Below are 25635 nucleotides of genomic sequence, written 5' to 3'. Positions count from 1 at the left end.
CAGACCCCCTCCCCCCCCCTCCTTTTTTATTGGATCTATCTTTTCTAAAAACACTATAATCTTCCAAATTTACCATCTAATCATGGCTAGAATCCATCCATATTTCTGTTACACCTACAATATCAGTCATTATCTCTCATCGGCAACTCCAGTTCACCAATCTTATTTGAAAGGCTACTAGCATTGGTTAGCATACATTTTATATTATTACCACCACACACTACTTTTTTGTAGCATATACTGAAGCAGTAGAAGGTTTAATCAAGTCCTTATGGTTTGTCCCCTCCTTACTCTTTGAGCTCCCCAAAACCCCCTTTCCAGCCTCTATATTCCCAGGATCCCATTGACTATCTACTCTGCTCCAACCCGCACCCCCCAGGTGCTAGTTTAAAAACTCCTCCAACCTTCTAACCATCTTCTCCCCAGCACAGCAGCACCCGCCCAGTTTATGTGCAGGCCATCCCTACAGTAGAGTCTGTAGCTGACTGAAAAGTCTGCCCAGTTCTCCAAGAACCCAAACCTTCCTTCCTGCACCAACTTCTCAGCCACTTATTTAACTCCCTAAGCTCCTGCTGCCTTCTGCTGAAACATGTGGCACTGGCACTATTTCAGAAACCACCACCTTGGAGGTCCTTACCTTAACCATCTTAGCGGTATGGACGAGCTCAGCTCGTCCATCCCCGCCGATGGCTGCCGCTCAGGCCCTGCTGGGCCGATTTTTACGAAATAAAAAGCAGCACACGCAGCCGGCACTTTGCCAGCCGCGTGTGCTGCCTGATCGCCGCCGCTCTGCGGCGATCCGCCGCGAGCAGCGGCGAAAGAGGGTCCCCCCAGCCGCCTGAGCCCTGCGCAGCCGGAACAAATAGTTCCGGCCAGCGCTAAGGGCTGGATCGGAGGCGGCTGACGTCAGGACGTCGGCTGACGTCCATGACGTCACTACGCTCGTCGCCATGGCGACGAAGTAAGCAAAACACGGAAGGCCGCTCATTGCGGCCTTCCGTGTTACTTTTGGCCGCCGGAGGCGATCAGAAGAACGCCTCCGGAGCGCCATCTAGTGGGCTTTCATGCAGCCAACTTTCAGTTGGCTGCATGAAATAGTTTTTTTTTTAATTTAAAAAAAACCCTCCCGCAGCCGCCCTGGCGATCTTAATAGAACGCCAGGGTGGTTAAGTTTGTCTCCTAGTTCGCTGAAATAGCTATTTAGGACCTTCTATCTTCTACTAACTGTCATTGGAACCAATGTGCACCAAAACAGCTGGGTCCTCCCCAGCCCCACCCATCAGTTTGTCTATGCGATCCGCCACATGCCGAATCTGAGCACCCGAGAGACAACATACTGTACAGCATGCACGGTCTCTTCGACAAATTACCCCATCTGTCCTCCAAATAATAGAGTCCCCTACCACAAACACTGGGACTCTCATTTATGAAAACCTATGCTGTTGCACCTATAGCTAATAACTTTACTGGGGACACTTAATCCTGGCTAACCTATACTGTTGCACCAATAGCTGGCAAACTATAGTGGGAACATTTATACCTGGCTACCTATACCTTTACTGTGGCACCTATACCTGAGTAACCTATGCTGTGGCACCTATACCTGGGTAGCCTATGCTGCGGCCCCTATACCTGGCTATCTACACCTGGCTAACAATGCCTGGCTAACCTATAATCACCATTGGCATGCTGATCCCTCGTCGTGTACCTCCGATAGCGCCCCCAGTGTCCTCTTCCATGTCCCCCGATTTGCTTCTCCCTCAGCTATTACATGTTCCCCGGTGATTGGTGTTGATGATGCCAAGCCCACGCAGCGTCATCAACAACTGGTGGCAAACTTGTTTTTTTGTGTTGAGTTCAATATTTTAAAAACATTACAAAAAGCTTGCAGATCAAACATTATCATGTTGTGATCACTATTTCCCAAATGTTCTTGAACCTGCACATTTGATACATGATCTGGTCTATTAGAAATGATCAAATCCAGTAACGCATTCCCCCTAGTTGGTATCTTTATTGTATAGTATAGTTGTATCTTTATTGTATACTTATACTATAAGGACTCAAAAGTTAACGCATAGAAAAATATGGCAGCAGGTGTGGAAATATTTGACTCCCCCCCCCCCCCCCAAAAAAAAAAAAACAAAAACAAAAAACTAACAAACAAAAAACAAAGGCAATACCACTAGCTTGTCTATATGGATGCACTTATAAAGTTCTACACAGCTCAAACATGACTTTAAAGGGAACCTTAACAGAGGGATATGGATGTTTCCTTATAAACAATACCAGTTGCCTGCTGATCTCTTTGATTGCAGTAGTGGGTGAATCACACACCTGAAACAAGCATGCAGCTAATCAAGTCTGACTTCAGTCAGAGCACCTGATCTGCATGCTTGTTGAGGGGCTGTGGCTAAAAGTAATAGAGACACAGGATCAGCCAGAGAGTCAGGCAACCGGTATTATTTTAAAAGGAAAAATCCATTTCTTTCGCAGTTTAGGTTCCCTTTAAAGTGTACCAGAGACGTGGACTAAAAAAGTTTTGATACTTACCCGGGGCTTCCTCTAGCCCCATAAGCACATCTAAGTCCCTCACCGTCCTTCTGTGGTCTGCCATTCAGCCGCAATCAGCACCAGCAACTGGTTCAGTCGCGTCAGTCGGGGTCTTCTGCGGATGTGAGGGCCTCCCATGCATGCTCAGATATCAAAGCTTTCTTATTCTAAGTCTCTGGTTTCCTTTAAAAGAATACTATTGATTCACATTTTTTTTTCAATTGACACAGGAATTGTTTGGGAAGTGCTGCTAAGTACTGGTATATACATTTTAGTAGCAACTTCTTTGTTTACTGTTATCAAAATACATTCAAACTTTACTGACGCCAAAACTGACGGCAGACTGAGCCATGAGGAGAGGGGAAATTCCCCTCACACTTGATCAGTTAACTCTATGTGTAGCTCTGTGTGTGACAGAGAAGAGAGCTCCCAACAGCTGCAGTTCCTGTGTCCTGTGTTTCTGACTGAAGTGTCTGAAAAGAGCAGAGGAAATGTAACTAATTGTCACAGCTTTTTCATACAGTTTTTGCTTTCAGAGTTTGATATGTTTGATATTTGCTTTCTGTAGTCTGATATGCAACTCCGGCTGTGCATTGAAGCAGACACCCCTTCTGCAATTTGTCCCAATATAGCTAAATCCTACCCTCAATAAATTACAGCTTTTGCCTCTGATATTTATCATGAAAAGTAGGAAAAGGTTTACACAGCTACTTAGACATTATTTGCACACTGTCATTTTAGAACACTTAGGTATCGATAGTATTCCTTTAACTTTAAACAGATATTCCATGTAAAAATCAGTTGCACTTTCATCAATAAACAATACACAGAACTAAAGTGGATGACTTACATGAACATTTAAGCACATTCCAGCAATTTATGAATCCACTGTCTGTTGAAGAAAGAAGATACTTGGAACAGCTCAGGTTTCCAAAACACAGGCTCCTGTATAAATTGCAAAGTAATTACATATCAATAAAACAATATAGAGCAGAAGTATATTATTTAAGCCGCGTACATTTGCTAGCCATCACTGTTCATTGCTTTACCTCTGTGAGCCATACATCAATTTGGGGCAGTATGCTCTGGATCAAACGAGAGATGTAGATGAAAATGAGACTATATTCACAAGTGTGGGTTGCTTAATCAGACAGCCACTTTAGTCGGCATGTGGCAAGTTCCGTCCCTGCTCTATCTTTATTCTCAGTGTTCTCCCCAGAGCCTATCAGCTCCGTCTGAATTATGCCCCCCCCCCCCCCAGCTGTTATTAGCCTTGGTCTACACCAGAAACACTTTCCTCTGCACATTACAGTTGGCAGTGCGGAATGCAGAGACACATCTCTGCCCTCCTCCTCAGTTCCTTCCTATCAGCGGAGTGGAGGGTGGGGAAAGCTCGAGGCAGAGAGCAGAAGTGAGCCAGACTGCGGGATCTTTCAGCTGCAAGACAGGCACAGAATAGAATGTGAGGTTCTATTGCTTTTCATTTGGTGAGTCACCTGATGTCCACCTGCTACTACAGTGGACAGCTGCTTTCCTCCTTCTCTCCCTGTCAGTGCAGCAGGCACATTGCCCCCTCCCCAGGTCCTTCATAGGAATGTTCTGAAACCGCAAATACTCTTTAGCCGAACTGGTGGGGGAAGCAGCCAGGACTGGGGTGGCAGAGGTCGGTGGGGAGGGGGTGTTGACTCCCCCCCCCTACTTCACCTGGGTCCCCCGTCCCCACTCCCCCTACAGCTATTTGTGCAAAAGATGCCCGTTTCCACCACAGCTCCCCCGATCAGCTGATTGAAAATCTGCGCTGCTGGCCACAGTGGAGGATACGAGCGGCGGTATGTCCATCTAAGGAGGTCCTTAGCACATTGGTGCTATATGTATTTATGACACTATACAGTCCAAGTGTAATTCTTTTTTTTTGCAGTTTCATTAAAGGTTTAATGCACTATAGAGCGCTCCCTTTGTTTCCTACCATCTGCATATAAGTGGTATTGAAACTCAAATGAGTGGACTAAGTTGCCAAGACTGTGCATGTAGACGGAAAAGAATACGTGCCAAGAACAGAGCCTCTAGGTACCCCCCACAGACAAAAGATGTGAAGAAAAGACCTGGCCAGAGTAATGCTGGATACACACGTTGCGTTTCCGCGTGCGACGCGACCGTCGATACGCGTCGATTCGATTATTTCCGACATGTCCGATTCAAGCTTCGATGGATCATTAGGTCGATTTGCCATACTTTACATGGCATTCGACCTAAAAATCATCGAAGTTCGTTCGGAAATGTTCGGAAATAATCGAAGACGCGTATCGACGGCCGCGTCGCACGCGGAAACGCAACGTGTGTATCCAGCATAAGACTGTGAAAGTCCTTCCAGGGAGATATGAAGATATCCAGCAGAGAGCAAGGCCCTTTATGTCTACAGATGAAAGTATCTGTAGTAGTAAGGTATGGTCGACAGTATCAAACACTGATGACAGACAGATCAAGACAGTTGAGTAGAGCGGTTTCTGTTAAGTGATTAGAGCGAAACCCAGAATGGAATTAATCAAGAACGGAGTTAGCAGATAAATAATGGCTTAGTTCAGCATGTACATGGCATTCAGGTATTTTGGATGCAAATGGGAAAAATGACAAAGGGCGGTAATTGGCGAATGTGGTGGGATCTAGAGATGTTTTTAAAGTAGTGTTGTCACAACAATAATTTTGAGTTAGGCGTAAAAGATGCCAGTGGAGAGGCATAGATTAAATAACGATATCAGTTCAAGCATGAAGGATAAGGATTGCTGCGGAATAAGATGGGGGGGAATAGGATCCGAAAAACAGGTGCTTAGATGGGATTTGGGGGTTAGAGAGGAGAGAGAATGCTCAGAGAGTGAAGTGAAGGCACATAGGGAGCAATCAATGAGAGGGATGGAGATGGAATTTGAAGGCTGCATGGAAAAATCACCTTGAATTATGCTACACATTCTTAAGCTGATAATCATGGAGGAGTAGGAGTAGTGTGTGTGTGCAAATGAATATTACATACTTACCTCACCGTCAGTCCCTCTCAGAGGCTCACTATTTTCTTCTTACAGTGATCCCTTCCAGTTCTGACAATATTTTGTCAGAACTGAAATATACCAGTTGCTGTCAGTTATAGATCAGCAGCTGTCAGTTACCACTGCATGTGCAAGGTAATGTCCATGTTTCCCTATGGTTCAAGTGGGTGATATTACAGTTTAACAGTGTGCTGACCAGGAAGCTGTTATGGGGTAATGGCTATTTTTAAAATGGAGGATGAAGAATTCCATTGATCACAGTGGACAAATGGGACTCAGGAGAGGAGAAAGAGATTGAGTAGTAGACTACACGGGAGGGAAGTATGACCGGTGTATGGTTATTTTTACTTTTTATTTTCAGTTCAGGTTTTCTTTAAAGCTGTCCAGAGAAGGAGCCCCTCACACTGATTATGGAAGTGAGATCCATAGAGTCAGGGCTGCAGAGGAAAAGGCCAGTGCACCAAATGTTTTTCAAGGGAACCAGAGAGGATCAAGAAAAGGTTTTATACATACCTGGGGCTTCCTCCAGCCCCATACGCACGGATCGCTCCCACGCCGCCGTCCTCTGCTGCCTGGATCCGCCAGTACCAGGTCCCGTCATTGCCGCGAGTCGGCCAGTCGGCCGGCGGACGATTCTCCGCATCACACGGAGCTCCCTCCATGTACGTACGCATGAGGCTGCCTACTGCACAGCCGCATGCGTACGAGTATGGAGGTAGCCCCTGTGATGCGGACAATTGGCCGCGTCCGCCGGAAGTGACGGGCCCGGTACCGGCGGTTCCAGGAAGCGGAGGATGGCGGCGTGGGAGCAATCCAGGCTTATGGGGCTGGAAGAAGCCCCAGGTATGTATAAAAGCCTTTCTCTATTTTAACAAACCATTCCTCTCTGGTTCCCTTTAAGTGGACCCTGGGAATAACCAAATTTCTATTATTGGCAGAGCGGAGGGTGCATATAGTTTCAATGGATCCATTGTGTACTTGGGGCCCAATGTGGTTTAGAGCCTTGAATGTCTGCAGTAGGGATGTTTAATGACATGCCAATATTTGAGTTTACGCAAATTTATATGCAAATATATCCAGCTCGAAAATGGATCAATCACGTCCCACCCAGGTTAAAACTGATTGGTCCATTTTCAAGCTGCATATACAGTGGGATGCGAAAGTTTGGGCAACCTTGTTAATCGTCATGAATTTCCTGTATAAATTGTTGGTTATTACGATAAAAAATGTTAGTTAAATATATTATATACGAGACACAGTAATATTTAAAGAAGTGAAATGAAGTTTATTGGATTTACAGAAAGTGTGCAATCATTGTTTAAATAAAATTAGGCAGGTGCATACATTTGGGCACAGGTGCCATTTTATTGATTCCAAAACCATTAGAACTAATTATTGGAACTCAAATTGGCTTGGTAAGCTCAGTGACCCCTGACCTACATACCGTACACAGGTGAATCCAATTATGAGAAAGAGTATTTAAGGGGGTCAATTGTAAGTTTCCCTCTTTTAATTTTCTCTGGAGAGTAGCAACATGAGTGTCTCAAAACAACTCTCAAATGACCTGAAGACAAAGATTGTTCACCATCGTGCTGTCCAACTTCGCGGGCATGGAGGGCCGTTTTTTTTCCAGACCACATGGTGGAGGGCCGGCAGACCGACACAACCACCATGTGCAAAATGCAATTAGAATGATAGCAGATTCCCCACAAAGTACAACCAGATTGGCAGCATATTCTCCACAAAATGCACTCAGATTGGCTGCAGATTTGCCCGTAAAATGCAATCTGATTGACCGCAGATTTGCCCACAAAATGAAGTCAGATTGGCTGCAGATTTACCCACAAAATACATTCAGATTGGCGCAGATTTACCCACAAAATACATTCAGATTGGTGCAAATTTACCCACAAAATACACAAAGATTGGCTGCAGATTTACCCACAAAATACATTCAGATTGGCCTCAGATTTGCTCACAAAATGCAATCAGATTGGCCGCAGATGTACCCACAAAATGCCTTCAGATTGGCCGCAGAATTGCCCACAAAATGCAGTCAGATTGGCCGCAGATTTGCTAAAATATTTACACACCCTCGCCCCCCTCGTTGTGTCCCGTGCTGCCACCTGTAACTCACCTCAGATCGGCAGCGGCGGGCAGGAGATCGGAGCCAGTCAGACAGGCACATAGCAGCCGCACTGTGAGTTTGAATGCAGGAAGTAACATCATCAGTCACATCCAGCACTTAAAGTTCCCGTGCGGCTGCCACGCGCCGGTGTGGCTGGTTCCTATTTACTGCCTGCCGCCGATCTGAGGTGTGTTAGAGGCGGGAGCACGGGGGACAATGAGGGGGGAGGCTGTAAATATTTATAGTCCGCAGCCGCAGCATGGGGGAAAGGTTTTTTGTTTTGTTTTTTTTTAAAGTTGCGCTGCCACAGCATGGAGCAGGCGGCAGGGGGGCTGCAGCAGGAGGCCTGGCGTGCCGGATGCAGCCCACCAGTTGACCAGCACTGGTTTAGGGGAAGGATACAGAAAGCTGTCTCAGAGATTTCAGATGTCTGTTTCCACAGTTAGGAACATATTGAGGAAATAGAAGACCACAGGCTCAGTTCAAGTTAAGGCTCGAAGTGGCAGACCAAGAAAAATCTCAGATAGACAGAAGCGACGAATGGTGAGAACAGTCAGAGTCAACCCACAGACCAGCACCAAAGACCTACAACATCATCTTGCTGCAGATGTAGTCATTGTGCATCGTTCAACCATTCGGCACACTTTACACAAGAAGATGCTGTATGCAAGAGTGATGCAGAGGAAGCATTTTCTCCGCCCACAGCAAAAACAGAGCTGCTTGAAGTATGCTAAAGTACATTTGGACAAGCCAGCTTCATTTTTGAATAAGGTGCTGTGGACTGATGAAACTAACATTGAGTTATTTGGCCATAACAAGGAGCCTTATGCATGGAGGAAAAACAACACAGCATTCCAAGAAAAACTCCTGCTACCTACAGTAAAATATGGTGGTGGTTCCATCATACTGTGGGGCTGTGTGGCCAGTACAGGGACTGGGAATCTTGTCAAGAGTTGAGGGATGCATGGATTCCGCTCAGTATCAGCAGATTCTGGAGACCAATGCCCAGGTATCAGTGACAAAGCTGAACCTGCGCCGGGGCTGGATCTTTCAACAAGACAACGGCCCTAAACACTGCTCAAAATCCATTAAGGCATTCATGCAGAGGAACAAGTAAAACGTTCTGGAATGGCCATCTCAGTCCCTAGACTGGAATATAATTTAAAATCTGTGGTGTGGGTTAAAGAGAGTTGTCCATGCTCAGAAGCCATCAAACCTGAATGAACTAGAGATGTTTTGTAAAGAGGAATGGTCCAATATACCTTCAAGCAGAATCCAGACTCTCATTAGAACCAAAAGGAAGTGTTTAGAGGCTGTAATTTCTGCAAAAGGAGGATCTACTAAATATTGATTTCATTTTTTTTGTGGTGCCCAAATTTATACACCTGCCTAATTTTGTTTAAAAAATTATTGCACAATTTCTGTAAATCAAATAAACTTCATTTCACTTCTCAAATATCACTGTGTGTGTCTCCTCTGATATTTTTAACTGACATTTTTTCTCATAACAACCAACGATTTATACAGGAAAATCATGACGATTAACAAGGTTGCACAAACTTTTTCATCCAAATGTATTTGCATAAGTTTGCATTAACTCAGAAATATTTGCATATCATTGATCATTCCTAGTCACCTAGTTGTAGCCTCCCTGGTGGTAAGGACAAGACTGACTTGTTCATAAAAAAAACTTGCTACAAACGGTATAAAGGAGTCAGCCTCATTTAACGATTCTCCACGCTGAAAACTGGCCTGGAAAGAATTATAATGGAGTATGTGCACCAACTACTGTCTGTTGCACATATTACAGCATAAAGAAAATTCAATGATTCTATACAAACAGCTGTTTTGAATCTAATATACTGTATACTGTACAGAGAATGACACTTATTTCCACAGTGGTCTGAACTTAGCTGTGAGGGACTAGAACGACCGCCATGGCTGAGAATTGGGCAGCAGATCAGAGTGTGTACAGCAGCCCAACAACAATCTGGCATGTCGGACCTTTGGCAATGCCTGAGCATCACACAACTACACTGTTTTTGGCCCCTCCCCACACACTGGAAGCTGCTCCGTAGGACACACTTGCAAGACGCCCCCCTCCCCGCATAGCAACAGATGCGTTGTCACCCAAAGTGCGCTAACAACACTGTGCAGACGTGTCATCAGCCTTTGCGCACATACCTTTTGGTATGAAGGGGGGGGGGGCGGAGAAACACGAGCGCGTGCAATGGAGCAGCTTCTGGTGGTGGGAGCAGAGAGAACAATGCCATTGTGCTGTGCTTGGGTATCACTAGAAACCCAACATCCCGGATCTTCATGCAATCTTTGCGTGGCCGATGAAGACACGTTGGTCTGCCCATAACACACACATCCCCCCCCCCCCATATCATCATCATCATGGCAGTCGTTATGGTCCACCACTCAGAGTTCAAACCAGCATGTGTATGGACCAGTGATTATAATTTTTCATCCCGCAGGGGGACACAAGAGTGCGGCACTAATGGACCCAAAGAACGACCAAACCCTGCTGCTTCCAGACAGTGGAAAAAAAAGTGATCAAAATGCTGCATTTGCATAATCGGTAAATGACTTGCAAATGTGCATGTGAACTGGCCCTTAGTTGTTGTACCACACAAGGGAGATGTTTAAGGTAAACACTGGACAGTTTTATTTCTGCATCTGTAGATTTATTTTTTCATCCATATTTATGGAGGATATTTCTATTTGTGATTAATACGTTTATTTTAGAAATTTTAATTTTTTGACATAATTGACATAATTTTGTATTGTAAGCTTTTATTATACAGGTAGTCCCCGACTTACAAAAAAATATTTTTTACATTGGACTTGTAGTTTTTGAGAAAATCGATATTAAAAACAATTCAAAGAAAAAATGGCTTTTAAACTTGTATAAGGTACAGAAAGCAGAGGTGACACAGAGGGGGACACTGGAGGCACATAGGAGGTACAGGCGATAGATATAGCACATTGTTCTGACTTAAGAACAGATTCAGGTTAAGAACGACCCTACAGCAGTGTTCTCCCCAGGCTCTTTTAGCCGGGTGCTCCACCCAGCTAGTTTTGGTGGGCACCCGGCTGTCATCTGTTCACCTCCTCCTGTGTTGTAAGCAGAGTTGTGCAGAAAAGCGCCGACCTTCCATTCTCTCATCTCACCCCACCCCACCTGGCTATTTTTCACGCCACCCGGCTGGAAAAAATTTCTGGGGAGAACATTGCTACAGTCCCTATCTCGTTCATTAACCGGGGACTACCTGTACTCAAAATGGATACTAGAACCTTGCTTGGCAGATTTTAGTAAGTTGCAGGCAAACATTTCATGAAAATTAATTGAACCACTTTTTGCACAGAAATCCTGCAGAACACCTGGGGGGTTAAAATGGATTCTCCATTTTACTAGCAACCAGTGAAGAGTTTGCAGTACTGAGGATGGCCCGAACAATACATTTTCGTGAACTCTAACTTGCCGCAAAAGTTCACTAACCAGCAAACAGCCATAGACTTAAATCGGCAGGCGGATTCTAAAACCTATAGGGACTTTTTCTGGCCACAAAAGTGATGGAAAAGTTGTTTCAAGGGGCCGAACACCTGGACCGTGGCATGCCAGAGGGGGATCCATGGCAAAAGTCCCACCAAAAATTATGTAGTTAATGCAGAGTCGTGTTTCAATCTCTAAAGGGCAGAACATTCCTACATTTGTGGAATAAAGTGCAGCTTTAAAACGTCCGGCATGTGTACAGGTCCATCAGGTAGTGTAAGGGTTAGGCCCACTTCACACTGACAGACCAAACGCCACTTTTACCACACCACAAACAACTGCAAGGGGCATTAGTTTATGAAGTGCGCCCAGTAAAGCGGCCAAAAAAATCCCTAGCTCTGTAGAGCCTGTTCTAGCATGCAGGTCATACAGATACTCATCGATGGCTCGATCGTGTTCAAACATCATGATGAGCGTGGAATTGCAGAGAGTCTGGCTGCTGCAAATCAAGCACCTCACTGGCATGCTGTTTTGCCGCTGAATCTCAGCAAGGTGCGCCGTGGCCATGTATAAACATCTGCAGCAGAGGACAGAACGCTGTTGTCATGGCATATACATTTTACATACAAAATTTGTTTTTTTGCAGCTGTGGTGGTGACACGGACAAGAGATGCGGTGACTTCCCTCTGGACATGATGGTACAGGTTTACATACAAAAAGGTTTCTTTAATTGTTTTTATTTGCAGCCACTGTAGCAGAGGCCAGAATCATGTCATGGCATACACACTTTTTTGAAAAAAAAAAAATGTTTTTTGCAACCCTGATAAGTGACACAGACAAGAGATGCTGTGACTTGGCTGTGCATATGATTGTTTATATACAAATGTATTTTCAGAAGGTAGCGCATACACAACCATCACTTTGCGGGCAAGATTAACAGCAACGCTACATCAAATGTCTATATCACAATCCACATCTGTGAGGGCCCGTTTCCACTCTCGCGGAAACGGCCGCGAATCCGCAGTTTCCCCGCAGGCAAATCGCGCGGGGAAACTCTGCCATAGGGGATAACGGCGCCGCCGGCCGAATCGCTTGCAGTAGCGATTCGGCCGGAAACCCCCACAGAGTTCGCGGCGGAGGCTGCGATTCCCATAGCCGTGCATGGCACGGCTGATGGGAATCGCCTGCGATCCCGCCCACCCGCTCAGTGCCGGCGTGCGTCTACGAGACGCACGCCGCGCTAGTGGAAACGAGCCCTTAGAAGTAGGTCTATGGTCTTCAAAAGTTCTTAAATAACTTCCTACTACCTCCACCAACACCCTGTGAGCAGACACTCACCAGATTCCAAGACCTCCACTCAGGTCTAGTAGTGCTTTGGGACACTTCAGACCATCCCCCACCATACAGGATTAAAGAAGTAACAGAGGCGCTCACAGGATAAAATATAAATTTAAAACAAAATAAGATATGGGGGGGGGGTGTAAGGGTGGACTTGCCTCTCCAGGACAAACACAACGATTTTATATGATCAAAAATTTTAATTCTTACTCCAAAAATATGCAACGCGTTTCACGGGTCTCAAGCCCGTTTTCTCAGGCAAAAATACAACAACAGGAGTGACTTAGAAGTGTGTGTATAAAGCACAGAGTAAGAATTAAAATTTTTGATCATATAGAATAGTGTTCGTCCTGGAGAGTTAAGTCCACCCTTACCTCCCATCTTATGTTGTTTTAAATTTATGATATTTTATCCTGTTGGCGCCTCTGTGACTTCTGTACGCTATTGTGATGCACCTGGTGGATGGGTGTGCACACTCATGTTTCCTTCTGTGGAGAGCGACTTCTTAACCTGAGTGGGGACAGGTCTAATATCTCTTCATGTACATATAGTGGTTGCCTGAACTTTGGCAACCCATACTTGTGAGTATATTTCAATTTGCTGCTACAATTTATCCACCATTATCAATAATACACTATTGGGGGCTCTCGATTTTGTTTTTCTTGTTTTCCATACAGGATTAAAGCTTGACACCATACAATTTCCCTTTTTAATTAATCAACCAGAGCAGATTTGCCTCCGACCTCCATAAAAGCATGACCTCAAAACAAATGCCTCACATAGTGTAAAACCGTAAACATTTATTGTAGTATAAAAACCTACTGCACTCACATATTGCGCTCTTTAATTTCCAGCACAGAGTTTGGTTACGGGCTCTCCCCCGTTCAGTTGGGCACCGGCTGGCACTTGTAGTTCCTCTGCTGCCGCGGACTGACGTGCACTTCCAATACCGCTGCAGGTCGGGACACTGGTCAATAACCCTCATGGTCCACCGCACTCCCTTCCGCATCCAGGCTCCGCTTTACCTGTTTGTCGTATTGACTCATCAGAAGCCAAGAGTCAGATGCGCAATGAGAGCTAATGTATCCTCCTGGCGTACCCTCCCCCTGAGTAGATCCTCCCTCCCTCACTGGGTGTCAGCTAAGTAAACAGTACGCATGTCCTACCAGGGCTATGCACATTAACTGCATTCCACGCTACTTCCGGGTCTGCTACACAGCATTAATTGCTACAAATCCGGGTCCCGGGTCTGATGAGTCATTACGACGAAACATGTAAGGCGGAGTCTAGATGCGGAAGTGAGGGCGGTGGACAACGAGGGTTATCGAGCGGCGTCCCAGCCTGCAGTGGTATTGGAGGTGCACCACAGTAATCGGCAGCATGCGGTGTGCAGAGATAAAAGACAGATGTGTGGGGACTGAGTCACACGTCTTCCAGCATGCAATAACCCTCCAGGATCCATGCCTCATTCATCTAAAATAAAGGTCAGGTAATCAACACTGGTGACCTAGGCGAATTCTTTTGTCAGTGACAATCCCTCCTGCTGCGCTGAAGCTCCTTTCTGACAGGACGCTTTAAACAGGGCCAGCCAAAAGTTCGATGGCAAATTGTGAAAGCTCTGGCCATAGGTCAAGCCTGCACAACCAGTAGTCCAAGGGCTTATCTTTCCACAGAGTGTCGATATCAGCAGTTAACGGCAGGTAGTCCACCACCTGACGGTCAAGGCGTTCTCTGAGGGTGGATCACGAAGGGTTGTGGCGATGCATTGGACTAAAAACTCTGCATGTCCGCCGTCACCAACACATCGGTAAAGTGATCTGTCTTTGCTGGCGTGGCCGTGGGAGGGGGATTACTGACACCTCTTCGTCGGTTATATTCCACCCTGCTGTGACATCCCCATTAAACTCAGTGTACAGCATACTTTGCAGGCTGTTTTACAACTGCTGCATCCTTTCTGACTTTTGGTAATTTGGTAACATTTTTGCCACTTTGCGCTTATAGTGATGGACTAGTAGCGTTTCCACCCACTACAGGGCCTTCTCCTTGAAGCATTTTATACAGGGTTCCTTCAGCAGGCAGGACAGCATGAAAGACCTCATTAGGACAAGATTGGATGCCTAGATAGCCATCTCCTGTTACGCATCCTCACTGATGTCATTGAAGATCTAACTCCTTCCCCCAGTGCCGTACAATACCAAGGGTCCCCGAAGGTGACGAGTAACCCACCTGAGATGCCTGCTCAGGTTGGTCTTCCACCTCCAAAAACCCACCTTCCTCCTCTGACGCCTCATCTTAAAGGGGCCCATACACCTAACGATTTTCCCGCCGATATACGGCCGTTTCGATCACAGTGATCGAAACGGCTGTGAAATTGCCGCGCACACCGCTGACAGAACTATCCATTTCCGTCCGAAATCGATCGTTCCCGTCGACTCCCGTCAATCCATTCGTGCAGAAGATTTTTCTCGATCGCCAGCGGGTCGGGAGTGCGTCGATAGCGGCGTTCGAATGCCCGACGACCGACGCAATACAGCGGGTATACATTACCTGCTCCGCCGGCGCGAGTCCCGACTGTCTTCTTTCCGCGCTGGGTTCCGGACCGGCTGCAGCTACACAGAACTTCCTGTCCCGGCAGGAAGTTTAAACAGTAGAGCGCCCTCTACTGTTTAAACTTCCCCTGGACAGGAAGTTCAGTAGCTGCAGGAACGGTCTGGATCCCGGAGCGGAGAAGAAGACAGCGGGGACTCGCACCGGCCGGAACAGGTAATGTATGAAGGGGGGGGGGGGGGGGGCAGCTCCGCAGATTGTGATCGGTTGCAGGCTGAAATCGATTCACAACCTGTTTGCAGTAAGGTGGCCATACGATCCCTCTCTGATCAGATTTGATCAGAGAGGGATCTATCTTTTGGTCGAATCTGATGGCAAATCGACCAGTGTATGGCCACCTTAAGACTGCTCTCTCTGCTTTGCCACAGGTACAGCAGGTGACAACAAGACTCCTTCTGGTAATGATGGCGATCACAACTTTTCCTCTTCCTGGTCCCACTGAACTATGGCCTGATCCAGCACGGTTCGCAGGGCACGCTCTAGGAAGAAAGCGGATGTTATGAGGTTGCTGATGGCGACTTCGGTGCGACTGACCAGGTTTCAGGTTTGTCACCTCCTTAAAAGGACGCATGAGCCTGCAGGCACTGTGCATGAGTGTCCAGTAACATGGCAAAAAAATCCCCAGCTCCACGGAGCCTGTCCTAGCACAGTCATACAGATACTCACTGATGACTTGTTATTGTTGGAGCAGGCGTTCAAACATCATGAGCATGGAATTCGAGCGAGTCAGGCTGTCGCCATCAAGCGCCTCACTGGCATGTTTTGCCTCTGAATCTCAGCATGGCACACCATGGCCGTGTATGAACGTCTAATACGGCCACACACCTTCCTGGACTGCCTGAGGACGTCCTGAAAGCCTGGGTACTTCAGAGACAAAGCATTGGACAATAAGACACGCAGGGCACATGTGTTAACTTGCCTGATTTCAATGCTGCTAACAGATTGCTTCCGTTGTCGCACACCACTTTTCCGATCTCCAGTTGGTGCGGGTTCAGCCACTGATCGACCTGTGACTTCAGAGCGTACAGGAAGTGCTTGTTCGATGTAACACTCGGATATCAGGCAAGTCATCCCCAAGAGTGCGTGACACAGTCGTACCTGAGATGTGGAAGAGGCCCTGGAGAGCTGGGGGTGTGGAGTTGTAGTAAAGAAGGGCACAGCAGCAGCAGGACGATAGTGAAAAGGATGGAGGAGGAGTAGGGTGAGAGAAGAGGAGGTGGCAGCTACAGAGGTTGATGTGGCTGAAGAAGCTGGACCAGGAGGAGGGTGGCTTTGACTTTGTGCGCTGCGTTGCTCTCATTGTCGTTTGTGACGGGAGATCAGGTGCCTTCGCAAAACAGTTGTACCTAGGTGGGAATTGGCCATCCCATGACTCAGAATCTTATGGCGCAGGTTGCAAATGGCATTGCTGTTGTCAGAGGCATACACACAAAGAATTTGCCACACTGGTGAGCTTTGGGATGACGACATTTTAGTGGTGGTAACAGAAGAAGTTGAAGGGGCGTATTGGCTGGCTAACCCCAGGTGCTGATACATGCTGTTTGCCAGTGCCACTAGCTCCTTGCAAGCTCCCCCTTCTCCAACTTGTCTCCTCCTCTCTGCCTCCCCATCTGAACTGTTCCCCTCTTCATCACTTCTTGCCAGCACCCACGTCACATCTATGGACACATCGTCATCGTCATCTGCTTTACTTGCATTTGACAACTCACAAAAGGCAGCAGCAGTGGTTATATCATGACACCTTACGTCTATGTGTGTAATGTCACCTGACTAAGACATATTAGGATCAGGTGTATTCTTATCTCCATCCTCTGGCAATAATGCTTGCGCATCACTAATTTCCTTAAACTGATGTGTAAATAACTCCTCTGACACATCAAGTGAAGCAGCTGTGGTGCTAGTGGTGGTGGGGCAAGTGATAAGTCGTGCGGTGCCCGAATCAGAGCAGGAGGAGGAGTGTATGTCAAGGATCCGAGAGGAAGCAGTAGAAGATGGGGTGTGCTGTTGTGTAAGCCAATCAAGTACTTTCTCAGCATTTTGGGAGTTCAGGGTACATTATTATTATTATTATTTATAAAGCGCCAACATATTACACAGCGCTGGACAATAAATATAATGGCCCCTGAATACAGGGCATTATTCTAGAGCCACAGGAAAACAGCAGAACCCTGCGGTGTGACCTGCCTCTGCCTGTATTTTTTTTATTTTACCATATTAAAATATCCCCTCAAAATACCCTGCCAGTTAGGAGGAACTGGTTCGCTCCGCACAGAACGGGTGACCGATAGGGTTAATGTAATGCTATCTGCAACAATCACTAACAATACAAGACCAATACAGGGGGCAGTAGTGGTCGGATCCTATATGGTGGGTGCCAGTAGTGATGGTGAAGGATTATCAGGTTATGTAGTCTGTACACCACTATGACCACCAGAAGACCGGTCTCCAACTGCTAACGTGTGCCCTGTACACAGAATTGCAAATAATATCAAAAGAGGAAAAAAAACCCATGATGAGGTGTATTGTGCAAGTTACTGTACCACCACTAGTAGCAGCAGTGTGGATACACGTTTCTAAAAAAGCTAAAGTCAGTGGTGCACTGTGCAGGGTCAGACACACAGAACTGCAATATAACAATATCAATAGAGAAAAAAAAGCACTTATTATGATGCAGGGTATTGTGCAAGGTACTGCAGTAGCAGCAGTGTGTGAACACCGCTTAAAAACAACTAAAGTCAGTGGTGCAACGTGCACAATCAGACACACAGAACTGCGATATCACAATAGCAATAAAACCTATGTACAAGCCCTTAGAAGGGCTCTTTGGGTGCTCATAACTCTGTACTAACAGCAAGAAACACAGTGTGGACACAGTACAGAGGCCTAACTAACACTTTCCCTATCTGCAGCAAAGCTCTCCCCCTAGTCTCCTTCACAGCAGCTACAGGAATACTATAAATTGGTTGCCGTGCTGGCGTTTCTCTGTTTTGTCAGAGTTCAGCCTCAACCAGCTGGTGTTCATCCAGTTTTGTAATTTCACTAGACAGGCATTGATAGATGCTGATGGGCCTTGTGTGCCAGGCTTGAAGGACAGGTAAAGATGAGTGTTGTCTGCATAACAATGGTATCCTAGGCCATAGTTCTGGACTATTTTGCCCACTTGGAGCATGTAGACTGTAAAGAGTAACAGTGATAGCACAGAACCCTGAGGGACTCCATAAGCAAGTGGCACTGGCATTTTTATATCCCAACACCTCCCCCCTCATTTTAGGTTCACTTTAACGCATAAGACTGTTTTCATGTTAATGCAATTTGTTAAAGATTTTCAATAAAAACTTACTGTCAAAAAAAAAGGTAGAAAAGTGTATGGTTGTTATGTCAATCTTGTAAACACCAACCTTATCTTTCCAGGTGGTTGACATATTGTCCATTGTAATCTCCACATTTTAACTTCCCAAATAGTAATAATTTCATCGAAACCAACAGCAAGTAAAGAGCCATCTTCAGAGAAGCAGCAATCAATAGCTTTGTTTCCGTGATACCCTCCTACAAAATCACATCTCCATCCAATACTCTGTCCTGCAAAAAAAAAGTTCAATAAAAGCAATTATATAGCAAATAAAGTGAAAATTACTTTGTGCAAATGAGTTAGTAAAGTACTGGCCCATTTTGGCTACCAGTTAATACAAAAATTATTTTTACAATACTATTTATCCCATTGTAGACAGTAGTGATTGAAATCTACGCCCTGTTTGGAGGCGAGGGCATAGATTTCACTCATCACCGGCTTCACGCTCTTACCGCTGTCTTCTCCCTGCCGCAGCTCACTCGCTCTGCTGTTGGTATGCCAGCAGAGCTCCATGAGCTTGTCAGGAGCCAATTTTATTGGCTCCTGACCAGGTCATCAATGTGAGCCAATCTCATTGGCTCACAGATACAAAGAAAACTATTGCAATCTCTTTAGACTGCAGTTTAGAGGTGTCAATGAGATCCAAATAACTCTGGCTTGCATGTAAATTTCATGAAAACTTTATGCAGGCTGGATTTTTTTTTTCTTTTTACTGGATCAATTGCAAGCTGCATATACAGTGCTGCCCATAATTATTCATACCTCAAATTTTGACTCAAAGTTACTTTTATTCAACCAGCAAGTAATTTTTTTTTTACGGGAAATGTCATAGGTGTCTCCCAAAAGATAATAAGACTATGTACAAGAGGCATTATTGTAAAAAACAAAAAAACAAAACTAAAAACAGCTTTTATTTACATTGATTTTTATTGAAAAAATATATACAAAATATACAATACAATAAATAATAATGATATTCGTGATCAAGGATCACAAAAGCAAAACATACATAATCGATATATACATTGTATATCCTATACATAATGTATTAGCAACAATACTATTTACACAAGCTGATGAATTATCCACATCACAAACTCCCTGAGCAGAAGAATACTCATTCAATCTACCTTCAAAACCAGACAGGACACCAGGAAACATGAATCCATCACCTACACCCAACAAGTGACAATCACCAGAAACAACAACCACTCATTCTGCCATTTATGCAGGAGGGGTAAACAAAGACAAAAATATCAAAATCAACACAGGACAAACAAAGACACCCATAAGTTAGTTGGAGGGATAACTCCACTAATTATGTCTGCGGCCAATCATCAAAAAAGGTATGAAAAAAAAACCAAAAAAACTGAAAAGGGTGATAAGAAACAGAAAGCTCACCCATAAGAGACGGAGATAGGCTAAGGAGGCCTGATGTTCTGCCACGCAAGAACCCAGGCACCTCTGCCCAAACTACGCCTCTCCAAGTCCCGGATCCTAGATACCTCACCCAGAATATTGCCTACCACCACCTGAACAGGAATGGTTTTATGCCTAAGTGGTACCTGACACCGTGCCAACCATGTGTGCTGCCTAACAACTAAGCTGACTAAGTATAAGGTGCATAAATCAAAACCCTGGTGGTGTCTGAATGCTCCATACGCCCACTCTGCGTAACTTAGACGCTCCAGAAAGGGAATACCTAGGCTTCCTCCCACCTGTTTATACACTTCAACGTTAAAAGGACAATGAAGTAGAAAGTGGTCCATGGATTCCTCAACACCACCACACTCCTCACGAGGACATCCACGTGCCTCCACCTTCAAGCACTTTACATTACTTCTAACGTAAAGCTTGCCATGAAAAGAGAGCCAAGCAATATCCCACAATTTATTTGGAATCCGCGGTGAATTAAGAAGTCGCAAACCCTCCTCCAATTTTACGCTTGGGCAATCTCTCAGGTACAGTGGCTCATGAAAGTATGAGTCTACCACCCGGCTCGTAAGGACACGCCTCTCGACCGATTTGATATCCTCCACAGTCAATCCCCACTGCCTTAATTTTCTCAAGCACATAACAACATAGGTCGGAAGATAGTCACGACGCGACGCCAGTCTCTTCACTGAACCACCACTTTCCCAACTCTTGAGGTAAGTCCCAAACCAGGTCCGAAAGATGCCTACCCAGTCAGGTGGGTTCTCTGCAAACATATTACCAAGATTGTGTTTAATAAAAATCAGAGTAAAGAAAACAATTGGGTTGACCATGTCTATGCCACCCTCCCGCCTGGCTCTGTAGGTGATGCTTCTACGCATGATGTTTAATCTATTTCCCCAGAGCATCTGGAAAAACAGATCACAGATCCTTGCATACAGAGATTGAGGCAAAACTGCAACATAGCTGACATATAAGAGGATTGGAACCAGATGGCTCTTGATCAGGTCCACCCTTTCCCTAAAGGTCAATTTCCAACCTTTCCATCGTGCTACTTTGGTGCTGACATCATTCAGCCTACTAACCCAATTTTGATGACCATAGTCACCAGGTCCAAATTCGATGCCAAGAATCTTGATTTTCGGCTGGGGCACGGGAAAGGAGCCAGGAAGTACAAAGCTCTCTCCATCATTCCCCATCCAGAAAATTTCACACTTGTCTGGATTGACTTGTGAGCCTGATGCTTCTGAGTACTCGGCAATCTCCGAGACTACCACCTCTGCTTCCTCTGCCTTAGAGATCACCACAGTCACATCATCAGCATAGGCCACAACCCTGAAGGGTGAGACACCAGGGATGCCCACAGGAACTCCACTGAGCGCACCGCTCTCCAACCTTCTCACGAAAGGATCGATAGCAAATACGTACAGGAGGGAGCTCAGCGGACAACCCTGACGCACACCAGAACTTACTTCAAAAGGTTTGCCAACCCAGCCATTAATAAGCATGAAACTCTCTGCCCCTTTGTACAAAGTACGAATCCAATCAACAAAACCTCCCTGTAGGCCGTACACACAAAGTAGCCTCCATAGGTACTTATGGTTGACCCGATCAAAGGCTTTAGACTGATCCAGTGCCAGCAAATACTTTCCCCAGCCCTCAGCCCTGCAACGTTCCAGGACTTCCCGGACAGCCAAAAGTGCTGAGAAAGTACTTTTTCCTGAAATCGAGCAGTGCTGGTGGCGAGAAAGCACACGTCGCCTGAGACAATCGCCAGAACAAAATTTTTGCCAGAATCTTCCTGTCGATGTTGAGAAGACTGATGGGGCGCCAGTTCTCAATTATCTCAGGATCTTTGCCTTTTGACAAAAGGATCACCGCTGACTGTCTCATGGATGGTGGTAACTCACCCTCAGCAAGACATTGATTAAAGAGCTCTGCCAATTGTGGTGCCAGAAATGACTTGAAAGCACTGTAAAACTCGGCCGTCAACCCATCTGGACCAGGTGTCTTTTTGGGTGTGAGACTATCAATAGCTCTCACTACTTCTTCAGTGGTGATCTCTTCTGTCAGACATATGTCAGAAGCATCTGCATCACCCAGACCTGGAGTTGAGACCAAAAAGCTTTCCATCTTCGCTTGGTCAATTGGCTTTTCCCCAAGCAGATCAACATAAAAACTTCTAGCGACGGATAGGATTCCAAGCCTGGACTTTGCCACTGAACCCGATCCATCCCTGAGACCACTGACCGTTTTAAGGGCTGCACCTTGTCTGCAATTCAGATAGGGATCAGGCAAGTGGTATTTGCCATAATCCCTCTCCAAACACAGAGAGGACAGACGGTCATACTGTTGCTGCCTAAGTTGAGCCTTGACCTCAGAGATTTCCCCATGATCTCCGCCTTCCGAAACAAGAACTTCAAGCCTTTTCTTCAATCGTTGGTAAGCAACATATTTACCAATTTGTCTTTTCCTGGCTAGGTTCTTGAAAAGAGCAACAACACGTCTTTTGACTACCTCCCACCACTCCGACCTGTTGTCAAAGCAGTCCAGTATGGTAATCTGTGCCTGAAAAAATTCCTCAACAGATTGTCTTACACTCTCTTCCAGTAGCATAGACGAATTTAGTCTCCAGATACCCCTACCTCTGGGAGCAGCATCTGAAACATTCAGGTCCACCGATAGAATACAGTGATCCGAGAATTCCACTGCCTGTACCCTAGGGGCCGTGGCAGTGAAACGCTCTGTAACAAAGAACCTGTCTATCCTACTCTGACTATCTAATCTACGAAAGGTGTACCCAGTGAGGCCTGGTGAATGTCGAACGTGAACATCCACCAGACCAGCCTCACTAACTATCCTATTAAGAAATTTGCTGTCAGAACCCAGCTGAGTGTTGGTACCACTCCTGTCCATAACCCTAACAATGGTGTTGAAATCACCACCAAACACTACCGGCTGGGTCGTAAAAAGGAAAGGCCTGATCGCTGAAAAGAGGCACTTCCTCTCCCAGGCCGACTGGGGTGCATAGATATTAATTAATCTGAGGTCTTGCCCCCTCACAGCGACGTCTAGGACCAGACATCTCCCCATCTCCACCTCAACCACTCGCCGGCAAGTTACCATACCAGTAAAAAGCACCGCCACACCACTGTAAGGCTCAGCCGCAAGAGACCAAAAACTCGGACCGGACCTCCAGTCCCTCTTGGCCAGATGGATATCGGCCAAAGAGGTGAGCCTAGTCTCCTGCAAAAACAAAATGTCAGCATCAAACTCACTGAGAAAAAATAAGGCTAGTTTACGAGCTCTTACTGATTTTATACTGGAAACATTAATGGTTGCCAGTTTCAATGGTGGGGAAAGAGCCATTTGAGTGTTTAAGGTAGAATCCCTCCAACTTACTTCACTAAGGACAAAAAAAAAAATAGAAAAACGCAAGACAGTGACAACATTAGGATGTATTCTTCTGCCCAGAATCTGATGTGTCCATACCCTCCTCAGAGGGCGGATCTGCTTGTTAACTATTCAAAGCATTGAATCAGACAAATGAATGCCTTGTCTTTTAACAGCGGTCTCATACTGTTTTTGCAACCGTCTTTCCTTCAAGGTTTTCGGTTTATGATTTTTTACATACTTAAGTCTGTTTTCCAAATTAAATAGTTCATCTGCCGGTAAATCTTCCCACTCGACAGACATCAACGGCTCTCTCTCTGTTAAGGGAGGAACCGCAGATGTTTCAGAAGGTGATATTGGACCAGGGGGATCTGACAAAGGACCGGGGACGGAAAGTTCATCAGGAGGGACGGGGGGTGGAACAGGATGGGAAGGGTTAACAGGAGGGGGAGGTAAGGGAGAGGTTTCAGGGGGATCAGTTGAAGAAGGGGAAGAAGTTTTGGAACTAGGCCCAAGTTTCGGAGTTGATTGGGGCAATGGCCCCTCACCATCTCTGTGAGATGAATTTTTCTTAGGTCCCTTTACCCTGGGACCCATGTGAGACCCAGGATGAGGGATATCAGTGGCTTTCCTTTTTGGGCCTTCAGCCTCGGACAAATTCTGGGAGGGAGTGCCCGCTCCCCTCCTCACATTCCCAGCACGACCTCTCCCCCTGGCCCTCTTCACCGTATGCCACAGTTCCTCGGAGGCCCCATCAGCAGACGCCGTTTCAGGGGGAGCACAGTCGTTGGGTTTACAATAGGTTCAGACACAGGATTTGACACATCGGGAAGGGTGACAGGGGAGACAGACTGAGAGGACTGCACAATGGGAAGGTTAAGGGCATACGACTGTACTCCCTCCTCTTCCATCTTTACCAACAAGGCCTCCTTCACTGCGGCAGGCAGGTTTTCCCAGGAGTTTGGGCACACACTGTATGGATGGCCAAAGCTGTGGCACAAATTACATTTAATGTTTTTACAATCCTTCGCGTCATGCCCAAACTCCTGGCAAAGACCACACCGGGGCTGCTTACAGCCATAGCTGTAGTGTCCCCTCCCCCCACAACGGTTGCAGACCCTAGGCTGACCCGGGTAGAAAACTGAGATCTTGTCTCTCCCGATCAGAGCAGATCTGGGCACGTGACAATATACTCCATTTTTATATCTCATTTTTTTTTTTTACAGTTAAATTTTTATTGTTTTTTAACATTACACAACCAGAGAAAAAGAGCAAGACAATGCAAGTACAGTGTCCTCCACAGCATAGGTCACAGTATCAGAAACATATTCACAGTCCCACCAGACAATCTATCAGGATAATTGAACAATGGTAGGTATGACCCTTAGGGCCTAGTGAGACCGTGCAGGAGTAATTATTTATGAGGCAGAAGGACCAACCCACACTGAGGGGATGAAACAAAGGTAAGGAAAGGGCCCTAGTTAGGGAGGTACCGTAGGTAACTGGCCCATGAGAGAAAGAAGCAGGAAAGAAGAAAAAGAAAAGGTTTGCCTACCCGCGCCCAGCCCAGCACCCACCCCACCACCGGCCAGCCAAGTGTCAATCAGTCAATGATAGGAATACATTTTTCATTAGTAGGATCTAGGATTTTGTTTTCCCAAATACCCCATACTTTATTAAATTTTTTGGGCGATTTCCTGTTTAGGTATGTGGTTCTATATAATGGTAAGACATTATTGATTGATTTGGCCCAGGTACCAACTGTTGGGATAGAGGTTTGTTTCCAACATTTTAAGATCTCTTTCCTTGCTTGAAAGCATAATATTTTGAGTAATATCTGTTTATGCTTAGATATATTTTCCGTTTCTATTTTACCAAGAAGCATTAAACCTATATCCAAAGGAAAGGCCATTTCTAATAAGGTATTAATAATTAGAAGTGTACTTTTCCAGAAGGGGATAATTACCGGGCATGTCCAAAACATGTGGAGAAAATCTCCTCTATGAACCAAGCATCTCCAACATCTATCCGAGTGGGTGGGGTTCATTCTGTTTAGTCTCGCAGGGGTGAGGTATATTCTGTGCAGAAATTTGATTTGAATAAGTTGGTCGTTTGCTGATATTACTGTCGAAGGGAAATCGTCTAGTATTATTTCCCATTCCTTGTCGTTTAGAGAGGGGATATCTGCCTTCCATTTACTATAACATTTTTCTAATCTAGAGTTTTTAGTGTTGGTCAATTCAGAGTAAATAGCAGAAAGGGTCTTGGGAAGGTCTTTGATCAAAAGAAGCTTTTC

At 45.7% G+C, this 25635-nt stretch overlaps 1 protein-coding gene across 6 annotated transcripts in view; it reads right to left on the bottom strand.

The window, feature by feature from the left end:
- WDR75 (WD repeat domain 75) overlaps window positions 1-25635 on the bottom strand; it is a 669401-nt gene that overhangs the window by 299753 nt on the left and 344013 nt on the right. For all 6 annotated transcript variants that reach the window (XR_011022770.1, XM_068244930.1, XM_068244926.1 and 3 more), the window contains 2 exons: window positions 18562-18742; window positions 3404-3498 (listed from right to left, as the gene is read on the bottom strand). Coding sequence is in view for 5 of the 6 variants with exons in the window: in XM_068244930.1 (XP_068101031.1) it covers window positions 3404-3498; window positions 18562-18742 (276 nt within the window). In the remaining variant the exon portion in view is untranslated. The remainder of the gene's footprint in view (window positions 1-3403; window positions 3499-18561; window positions 18743-25635) is intronic.

Source organism: Hyperolius riggenbachi, chromosome 7 (genome assembly GCF_040937935.1).
Source record: "Hyperolius riggenbachi isolate aHypRig1 chromosome 7, aHypRig1.pri, whole genome shotgun sequence".
Taxonomy (NCBI): Eukaryota; Metazoa; Chordata; class Amphibia; order Anura; family Hyperoliidae; genus Hyperolius; species Hyperolius riggenbachi.
This window is presented reverse-complemented; position numbering and strand designations above follow the sequence as displayed.